At 45.6% G+C, this 11,044-nt stretch overlaps 1 protein-coding gene across 1 annotated transcript; it reads left to right on the top strand.

Annotated features, from left to right (window-relative positions):
• Positions 1 to 379: 379 nt before the first annotated feature.
• Positions 380 to 10,896, top strand: chaf1b (chromatin assembly factor 1, subunit B). Its single transcript, XM_036541217.1, has 14 exons — positions 380 to 505; positions 1,456 to 1,588; positions 1,853 to 1,970; positions 2,293 to 2,396; positions 2,800 to 2,896; positions 3,314 to 3,398; positions 4,361 to 4,454; positions 5,440 to 5,509; positions 5,627 to 5,718; positions 6,008 to 6,167; positions 6,720 to 6,912; positions 6,964 to 7,280; positions 9,821 to 9,909; positions 10,273 to 10,896. Exons 1-14 carry the CDS (start codon positions 380 to 382, stop codon positions 10,425 to 10,427), a joined length of 1,833 nt encoding a protein of 610 aa, XP_036397110.1. The 3' UTR covers positions 10,428 to 10,896.
• The last annotated feature ends 148 nt before the right edge of the window (positions 10,897 to 11,044 follow it).

The following is an 11,044-nucleotide window of genomic DNA, read 5'->3' as shown; positions in this document are numbered from 1 at the left end:
AAAAAAACGTAGGTTTTGTGCATCTAGTCAGCTTAGTGTGTTACTCTGTATAGGAAGTAAACACATATACAGTAGGCGAGATACTTCCAATAACTTGGAATTCGTGAAAAAGCAGAGCCTCCTCTTAATGGAGCGCAACATTACGTAACAGTAACGTTGTCTCTATTGTACGGTGATGTTACATTTAACACAGTACATGGAGGTACTCTAATGTTCTACACAAAATTAGCTAGCTTAGCAACAAGAAGGACCACAGGAGGGAGTGTGTGTAGATAGTGATTGTCCATTGCATCTGCACGTTTAGTGAAAGGTTTAGCTAGTGAGTGCAGGGTGTATGTAGATCTACCCCTTCTTCCTCCTCATCAGCAGGTGTCTCAGGATGAAGGTCATCACGTGCGAGATTGCATGGCACAACAAGGAGCCGGTGTACAGCATGGACTTCCAGCAGTGCGGCGAGGGCAGGGTCAACCGCCTGGCCACTGCTGGCGTGGACTCCGCTGTTAGGGTGAGTTCTGGCCACCGGTGGCATGGGTTCCGCTGTGCACGGAGTCCTGGTGACTATACTGAGGACGGACACCCAGCAGTAGTTCTCCAGCTGTTTTGTGTGGGGAGCAGTGGCCATGGCTTTGCACCAGAGCATTGTGGAGTTGAAGCCCAGGCAGGGAATTGCTGTCCTTTTCGGAAAGGCACTCTTCCTTAGTGACTCCATCTGTATTTGTGGATTGCAGAATGAGTCAAATTGTGGTGGGACACACGCACCCAAGGTAGATGGTGGGAAAGCCTGGCACACCTAGATATCCAGTTGAATGTGGTTATTTATTTATAGCAGACACATGAAACAAACAAAAAGGTGCTATCAAAATAGTATTAAAATGCATGCATTAAATTAGTTCTTTATATAAACTATATTCAAATAAGATGATGCAATGCAGTGCAATCTCACTGCGTACGCAGCAGGGCTCAAATGTTGCTCATGAGAGTTTCATTTCCCTGCTTTCCACCCTGACAGCTTCAAAATAGATACTTTTAAATGTTCTCAAGGTGACTGGATACCCCCTAGGCCAAACCATTATAAATACGTATTGGTCATCTTATTCCAAGTCTGCTAATCTAGGGCTGCATAAGTCCCAAATATGCAGCCAATAGCCGATTGCATCATCTAAATTGCAGTGTATTCATGTTCACAGACATGGATCAAATGCTATTCAGCACTCATGTCATCATCAATAAATGAGTTCATGTTAAATCTTAAAATGCTCTTTTGAAACCTTTGTGATTCTCTCTGTATGCTGAATGCTGTATTTCTCCTCCTCAATGTCTCTTGTATAGCTTACAGTTTACATGTTTTTCATGGATATTTTCTCAAGCAACAAGCCTCAAATGTGCTTTTTCTATCAAACTTGTAATCAAAGCTTAGTTAACTAACTCCTCGTGTGCCCAACTGTTCTTTTCCAGATATGGAAGGTGGAGAAGGGACCAGATGGGAAGGCAGTCGTGGAGTTCCTTTCAAACCTGGCCAGGCACACCAAGGCCGTCAACGTGGTGCGCTTCTCCCCCAACTCCGAGCTCCTGGCATCGGGTGGAGATGGTGAGAGACGCCGCTTTAACAGATGCTGTCGGCCAGAGTGCCTAAGTGCCTTTTTAGTGCTGTTAAAAAAAAAAATGAATAGAATTTATTACACCTCTAGTGAGCACCACGAAGGCAGGCTGAAATGTGATAATGACAGCATTATAATGCCAGAAAGAGGGAATGAAGTCACAACGGCACAAAGTTAAAGTATTTGCAGACAGAGTGTGACTGTCTCAGCCTGGGGGATTTTGCGTTCTGCTGCTGATGTGCCTGCACCCGCAGATGCTGTCATTCTGCTCTGGAGGCTTAACGACAGCAAAGAGCCGGAACAGGCCACGTTCCAGGAGGACGAGGACGCCCAGCTCAACAAGGAGAGCTGGACTGTGGTGAAAACGCTGCGGTAAGCGTCTCTCCTCCCTGCACAACTACAGGGTGGTGGCAAGGGACCAGTTACAGTAAAAAGCACAAGCTGGGTTACCTAACCTCTCAGTTGGCATCGGCACACTTATCTAAAGTCTGGCTACAAGTAGGATTCTAGCCGTGCCCTAAATGCAGAATCCTGGAATCTATTTTTGCTGGTAGATTTTTGATAGGGAAAGGGCGCCTACAGGCATTTACAATGGTGTTTACAGTTGTCATTTCATTACTGTCCCGGAGTGAAACGAGCCAAATGGCCGTAGGGGGTGTTTACTTGGTTAGGACTGATTGAATGCCTTCTGCAGGGGCCACATTGAGGACGTGTATGACATCTCCTGGACCATCGATGGGAATTTCATGGTGTCTGGATCAGTGGACAACACTGCCATCATGTGGGATGTGACTAAGGGTAAAGGTCCTCCTCTTATTATATTGTGAAGTACTGTAGCTTGTAACCAGAAGGTTGCCAGTTCAGCTCCACACTGAGGCACTGCTGCTGTCCCCTTGTTCAAGATACTTAAATTACTTAACTGTCTCAGTAAATATGGAACTGTATAAATGGATACCATGTGAAAACTGTAAAATATAGAAATCGCTCTGGATAAGAGCATCGCCTAAATGAAAATAATGTAATGTAGTGTATGGAGTGTTCATAAGAGCACAGAGCCTTCAGTTGGATAAATGGGCATTGTTTTCATGTCTTTGCTCTCAGTGCGTTAGTTACTGTTAGTGAAGGTTACTGTTCTGGATCATGTGTTGTGCGCTAATAAATGTCCTGCTTTTTGTGAATGTTGTGTGCGTTGTGCTTCCAGGTCAGAAGATGTGCATTTTCAATGACCACAAGAGCTATGTGCAGGGTGTGACCTGGGACCCTCTGGGACGCTACATTACCACACTTAGCTGTGACAGGTGTGTCTAATGCAGAGTACCTACACACGCAGACACAGTGCTGTCTCTGTGTGCTGAAGAATCTTCACCTTTGCTTGTGTTTGGTCTCATAGCTAGAGGCTAGACACACTCAAGTGTGCACTTGTAGGCTGCCAAGTGTCTCATTAAAACTAGGCAAGCTCAGGTTCGACCCCAGCAAAATTGTGTTACACAAAATGGGGAAAAAGTGTTAAGAAATGCATCGTAACAATCAAAGACATATGTAACGCAATCACAAACAGACACCAATGCTGAGAGGATCCGCCTTACACCCCTGACTGTGCATTCCAGTTTATTAAGAGTTATGATGGTTGGTGGTTGGTGTTACAGCCGGCTCTGTTATGTACTGTCGTCTGAGGCAGCGAGTCTCTCACCCACGCATCCGTTTGTCCCACTCAGAGTGATGCGAGTGTACAGCGCTCAGACCAGGAAGAAGGCCTACAGCATCAGCAAAATGACCTCTGGATCTGCGGCAGAGGGAGAGGTCAGTGTCGGGCACAGGACTCTGGACCCCTGAGGTTCTCAGTTCAACAAGGGCATAGAGCACTGTTGCACAGGGGACTGTTCAGATAAATGGTTCTGCAAATAGGTTACCTGAAGCACTGTTCCTCACCCTGGGGAAGAAACTTTCCTGAACAGTACGTGTGCGCACACACACACACGCACACACACACACGCACTCACACTCACACACTCACACACTCACACACTCACACACACACACACACACACACACACACACACACACACACACACACACACACACACACACACATACACATACACATACACACACACACACACACACACACACACACACACACACACCAGGTCCCACAGAGAAGAAGATCTGCAATGCAGGGATGAGTTTCTTTAAATACTTTTGAATCCGTTACACAAAGCACACCCTTACCGTACCAGAGGCAGTATGGAAAGGTAGCTTTTCCCTGTGCAAAATAATTACGAATCTGTAACTATTTATACATTATTTAGAAATATTTTCACATGACCTACTTTTGGTGTTTGGTGCAGTTTTCTGTCTGCTCTCTGCCATTTGGCATAAGCTCATGTCTGTATTGTGGCTATGACATAGCCTAAACATTACATGTGTTGGAAAACCAAGGGGAGTGTAAAGCTGTGCCATATCCATTTATTTTCTTTTGGCTGATTTCTGACGAAGCATGTGAAATCTTTCCACGCATTGCCTTTCATTCGTTTTGTAATCCATCATTTTAAATCATGGCTTGTTGCCTAATTTAAGATTTAAAAACTTACATTGTCACTGCTGTGCCACCCAGGGCCAGGTTTTGCTCGGTACACGAAACTTGACGAAGGCCCCGTTGTCTCCAGTTTTGGGATTTCGCTTCCATCTGGTTCTTGTTTTCTGAAATCTGAGATGGAGAAACGGCGCTAGTGTCTGAAAGAATGTGCTCTCCGAACGCACAGGTGAAGAATTACCGAATGTTCCACGACGACAGCATGAGGTCCTTCTTCCGCCGCCTCACCTTCACCCCCGACGGCTCCTTCCTGCTCGTTCCAGGTAACGCGCCTTTAGCGCGCCCGTAGCGCCCTGCGCGGTGTGTTATGGTGGCTCTGCTGCTTCCTTTCTGTACTTCAACACCACAGCTTGAACCACAGCGCACACCTCTCTGTCACTACAACCTGCGGAATCGCACGTTTACAGACAATAACACCTCATTATCCCGCCGTAGAAGCAGGAGAATGCACTACTTTGGCAACTTTTATTATACCCGCACACACATCGCTCATTCTTTTTCAGGACTTTCTGTAATAAGAAACACTGAAAAGTGGATCGTTTCTTCTGTCAAGAAGCTTTAATAAGTTCATATATCATTAAAATTGGAGCCGCATTGTTTTCCATGAGTCACATTTGGGAACTTCTGAGTTTTATCAAGCTTCCCTCGGCTTTGAACTCTGCTTTGTATTTGAACATTTCCTTTGCTACACACAGCTCACTGCTTTATTATTCTTTTTGATTTTTTTTTGTTATGCCAACAGAAGTGTATAAAAAAAGAGGGGCATTGCATGATATTATCCTTCTGGTGTCTGGAAGTCGGCTGGTCTCAAGCTGTCAGGAACGCTCCTGAGATCGTCTGACATGCACAGAGGATTCTATTAATAGCTGGTGGAGCTGAAGTACTTTCCCACTACTCGGTACCATCTAGACCAAGCTGGGACAAATTACAGTATTTTGTGACGAAAGAAATTTTGCCCAGATAAATGCTGATGCTTGAAAGAGGTGTTGACTTGCGAAATGCTTTTTGAGTAGAAATAAATTGAGAACGGTTGTAATGCTGAGCAATGGGGGTAATGGCGTTTACGGTACACTTGACTGCGATAATTACATAGCCATATTATTATCATCATTTTTAACAATGGCGCGCGGTGCACCTCCATCCGCCCTCACAGCAGCAGCAGAGGATGTCAACAGGAATGAGTAAGCTGCAGTTCTGTGGCACATTACCCTCACAGCGCGCCTCTGCTCTCCTCTCTCTCCCTCGCAGCTGGCTGTGTGGAGGCCGGAGAGAACGTCACCAACACCACATACGTCTTTTCCAGGAAAAACTTAAAGAGGTACGGCGTGAGTCACCGAAGGAGGGCCACGCTTCGGCGCACGTTTCCTCACTCGGGTGGGTTTTAAATAGGCACAAGGCCGAGCGGCGCGCTGACCTGCGGCTGTGTGTTTTTCAGGCCCATAGCACATCTCCCCTGCCCTGCTAAGGCCACGCTGGCTGTGCGCTGCTGCCCTGTCTACTTTGAGCTGAGGACCAGGAAAGGTGAAGGTAGGGGGCCCCTGCATAAGCATTTTATACCCCCCCCCCCCCCCCCCCCTCAATACCCGAAGTCCTGTCACTTTGAAGTAATTAAAGTGCAATTACAGTTATTTGGTAGTTGGATAATATTGTGTAGAATTGACATTTTTAAAGGCAATTTGATTCACAGAAGCTAGCTGGTCAGGTAAACTGGGACACCTACACTGTTCCTGCAGCTTACCCCTGATCTCATGCCTTTTATGACTTTATTAATGTAATCAGCAGCCTCATATTATCGTTTCCCCTCTCTGCTGGATAGATGGCTCCACTCAGCCACTCCCCAACACCTTCCAGCTGCCCTATCGCCTGGTGTTTGCCATTGCCTCTGAGGACTCCATCTTCCTGTATGACACACAGCAGACCTTCCCTTTTGGCTACATTTCGAACATCCATTATCACACACTCAGCGACCTCACCTGGTGAGTCTACTGTACTTTTACATCCACTTTCACACACAGTGACCTCACCTTTGATGAATGAAGTATAGCCACAGATTTTTTGGCTGTTTCAATGTACCGTATCAGTCAAATGTTTGAGCACATCTACTCATGGAAGGGTTTTCTCTATTTTTACTACTCAAAGACATCAGAAATATGAAATAAATGGAATTATTAAGTGGCAAAAAGTGTTAAACAAATGAAAATCTTAAGCCAAAAATATTTTTTAAAATTACAATTTTTTTTGGAAAGAAATTCATACATAGGCATCAACTTCACTATTTATATTTGTCTAAGAAACAAATTTCAAGCATTTAAACAAAAACATTTAGATCAAAATGTCTTTGATTGCATGTTTCCCCACTTTCTTAATCAGGTGTGCCCAAACTTTTGACTGGTACTGTATTTTTGCAGTGTTTTTGGAGTGTTCTTCAAAATGCATGTTGAAGTCTCAAGTTGATTTGAGTTGACTTGAGATGATTTAAATGCGGACGCTCTTGTGACATCGTATGCTCTCTTCTCCCATCTGGCCAGGTCTGGGGACGGCTCCTTCCTGGCTGTGTCCTCCACTGACGGCTACTGCTCGTTCGTGACGTTCGCCCCAGGGGAGCTGGGGACCCCCCTGAAGGAGCGCCCCTCGCTGGAGATGCTGACGCCTGGGTCCGGCCCTGAGAAGAAGGGGAAGAAGGCGGCGGCGGTCAGAAACAGCTCTCCGGTGCCCCGGGCCGCGGACGCCGGCGCAGGGGCCGGGGGAAAGGCGAACGCCACGCCGGGCGAGGTCGGCAGCCCCAGCCCTGTCCCGCAGAGCGAATCCCGCTCCACCACCCCCCTCTCCAGCAAGACCTTCAACACTCCTACCACAGAGGACAGGAAGAGCTCCCAGGGCTCGAAGGCCAAGCCCCAGCCCCGGAGGATCACGCTCAACACGCTGGAGGGCTGGAGCAAGCCCAGTGCCCCGAAAGCGCCCGCCACACCCACATCGTCTCCCGCCAATCTCAAGGCTCCGACCACGCCCACAGCTCCCTCCAGTACCAAGGCTCCGGCCACGCCCACATCATCCCCCGCCAACCTCACACCCAAGGGGCCGACTCCCAGGTAAGAGATACGAAGGTCCACTTCGGTGGTGCCTGAATTTTGATGTTGTTTGTATGTAAAAGCAGGTTTACTCTCTGTGGCATTTTCCATCACAGGATCATAGGCTCAAATTTTGCAGCTTATGCCATATTCTCCACAGCAGAACCCTACAGTCAGGCAGTCATTAGCAATTGCCTCACCTTGTGCAGTCTCACCCTCCATACAGTTTCACCTAAATGTTCATTACCTTGGTTCTCTCAGCTGTAAGTGGGGAATAACCTTTCTCCTCCTCCTCCTCCTCCTCCTCCTCCTTTCCTAAACTGGTGATTCAGGGTAATGTAAAGTGTAAAGTAAAGCGCATGGTAGATCTCTCCCGTAGATCCTTGTCCTTATTCTTACACATGAAGCCTATGCATAATTTTAGGGAGCTATGCTCTGATTATATCTGAAGAGAGTGCTGTTGCCAGGAAATTATAACACCCTATATTTGTTCAGTAAAGTGTGATGTTACATTGGCTTAACGCGCTGGAAATGAATGTGATATCTTCAGTGCAATTAAACCTTATTTTGCACTTCTGGGGTCATTGCTAATTTAAAAGAACAATGGTAAGAACTGGCAGCAGATCCACCTCTTTGGACATGAAATATGATAATAGTTATGAGACGTGTGGAATGATACAGTGATCTTACCTTCTGCTATATTACTCTTATGTTATACTGTTCAACAGTCTAAATTCCCAAAGCTGTTGTGATAGCTTTTCTTAATTTCTTACTAACAGTGCTGTAATGTAAATCGACAAAGCAGTGTGTGTCAAACGGATAAACCTGCTTTAATGCAACCAAGCAGCTGTGACCTGCTCAGTCCGCTTACTTAATTTGTTGACCTTTAAAGTGAAGCAAGCATTGCTTACGCAACATTGCGAATTTGGCAGGTATAGGAATCAACAGAGAATGTTATCTAAATCACAGATTATACACACTAGCTTCAAGTTTTTTGTTCAAAGTAAGAATAAATTGCAAACCAACAGAGTTTAATAGCCCCCCCCCCCCCTTGGTGCTTCCCAGAAATGACGCCATTCTTTAGTAATTCATACTTGAAAGAATGTAATGATATGCTTAATTGCTTGACTTGGCATGCAGCCTTAGCCAGTAAAACATACGCTGTGTTTGTTTTAAATGTTATCAATACAGCTGAATTTGTGCAGACAGAATCTTGCACAAGCAAGAGTTCCTTTTTGGATTCGAGGTGAGCTTCACCACAGCACAGGACCCTGAGACGACTTGCCCTGTCTGCTCACTGTGGACGCAGTACTGCGCGGCATCTCTGAGGAGGAGTGATCTTAAAGTTCCGAAAGTTCATTCCCTGGAATACAACAATACTATATTAATTCAGGCTCACTGAAACATGAGTAAGGTCTCCATGAGAGGAGTCTGACCCACAGGCAGAGACAGCATTGCTTGCTTAGTGTGTGAATATTTCACTGTTTAGTCTTTGCTTGTTTTTATTTTGTTGTGCTTCATCCACCGTTTTGTCGTGCAGCTATAATGAACCCACACAGCCAGCTTTTGACCACTGCTTTTTCAGCTTGTCCTGTGGACTTCTCCAGTCTGTGCACAGCTCATTTTGTGTCTAGTAACTAAACAGAGGTGGAATACTCCAGTCCGCAAAAGTAGAAGTGCCTGCATTTATTTGTTCCGTCCATTCACTGAAACAGCTTCCACTAATTAGTTCCCCACCTGGCTGAAGAGTTGTTATAAAATCCAAATGATTGGAACAAATACTTGGAGTATTTGTAACTAAGTTGGGCCTAAGATGCCTTTTCATTCATTGTGAAAAAATCCCTGTGAGTGGAATCCCCTCTTATGGTTTGGGTTATGATTCTCAGTGATGTCATTTGCTGTGACAGATTTTTTGCCTGCACCCTCGGTGTTTGTCACACCAATGTCCCTTTTATTGTGCGTCTCCATCGTATTGTCTGGCTTTTTAATGTAGTCAACAAAAGATGGTGAATGATTAATGAATCATTTTTGCTCTTTATCTATGAATTGATTTGGTGAATCCTGTGCTGTGTGAATCACAAAAGGGGTTTTGATTTAAAAAAAAAAAAAAAAAAAAAAACCTTTCCCAGCAACAATTTAGCAACAGTCTCTTTTCTTTATTTCGATTCTATAAGCTAAAAGGATTAGAATGAGTATGGCAAAGTAGTGACAACCTCCCTCTTTCTTAGGGGTTTTATGAGTACCGCTTTGCATTGGCGCGCATCTTGCTTAAAACTGGTGTTTGTGTGTAGTTAATTTGTAGCTAATTTGCGAGTGCGAAAAACCAGTGTTTAAACAGAACTTGTTTTTTTAGGTGTCATTTTCTATTTAAAAAAAGAAAAGCTATTTGAAGCTGTTGTAGGATTTCACACAGCAGATTTAGGGCATGCTGCCACTGCCGTGCACTTGGGTCAGTGTGTCCCTGCCAGAGAACAGAAGCACAGGAAAGATCAAGCAGCAAAACATGAGCTGATAGCCGGTTCGTTATATTTGATGCGGGCTCCTCTGGTTGCACTCCGCAGGCGAATCTCTCTGACTCCTGTTTCTACTGGCTCAACAAGCTCGCCTCGGCCGTTCACCACGCCCTCCTCCTCAGACAAGGCCAAACACGGTAAGTAGACTCCACCCGCCCATGACAGGAGTCTGTCAGACTCAAGAGGGGACATAAATGGTGGGATAAAACATCCACTAAATCCCTGGTCTAAAAAAAAGATGTAATTATTTACATGTTTTAGTGCGTTTGTGTTCTTGAAGCTGCTCGATTCGTATTGCTTTCAGCATGCTTGTCTTCTCATGGTGTCTTGTGATTGGATGTGATCGGGTGATGATACTCGGCACAGAGCGAATAAAAAAGGCAGTTTGGCACTTTGATCTTTCTCTATACGAATCCGTGCCAGTGAATCTCTGTATGTTATGTAGCCGGCTTTTAAATCGGCAGCGTGCGATGAATTCTACACCCTGTGTTGTGCTCCAGAGAGGCCATCCCCTCCCAAGGACCCTGTGTGCAAACCCCCGGAGCCCAAGAGACCCAAGATGGAGGGAGCGAAAGCAGCAGGCCCCGCCCCTAACGGCCAGGACAGCGCGGACCCCGCGGGAGCCCAGCCCAGCAAGGAGCTCCAGGACCCCTGATCCTCCTCGTCACAGCACAGAGATTGATGTCACCCACTGTCCCTCGGACTTAAGCACACACCCCACCGCTGCACACGGGTCTCACCATGCCTCCCTCTGCACACCTCCCATTGGCTGCTCGTGGTTTCAGAACAAAGAGAATACATGAATTAGTCGACTTCTTGAGTGTGTACTCCTCCCCCACTCTGGATCTTGGGTTTGAGTGAGATGTTCACTCATTCACTGATGCAGATGGTAAAACATGCCACCGTTTACCTACAAAACATGATATTTATGATTCCAGACAGTAGCACTCTTAATAGGAGTTTTACCAGCAGGAGCTGCCTGAGTTTGGGTCTGCTTTTCCCCTGTAGTTCTGCTCACCCACAGTATAGAAGCTAAGGGAGAGTTTGAACTTTTATGCTTGACCCTCTCAGAAAGAGGCTCATTTACTGTACAGCCATTGGAAAAGGGAATCACATTTACATCACACAGCTTTGGGTCCACATCACTTTTTTTTCTGATGTTTGTATATTGTTTATTGTATGTTGTTGTTTTTAAATAACTGGATGTGGTAAAATAAGCTCTCATCTGTGTAAAAAAGTGTGCATTTCTTTCTTAATTCTTCTGTTAGAAAA

Source organism: Megalops cyprinoides, chromosome 11 (assembly GCF_013368585.1).
Source record: "Megalops cyprinoides isolate fMegCyp1 chromosome 11, fMegCyp1.pri, whole genome shotgun sequence".
NCBI lineage: Eukaryota > Metazoa > Chordata > Actinopteri > Elopiformes > Megalopidae > Megalops > Megalops cyprinoides.
The sequence above is the reverse complement of the archived record's forward strand: the minus strand, read 5'-3'. Positions and strand labels throughout refer to the sequence as shown.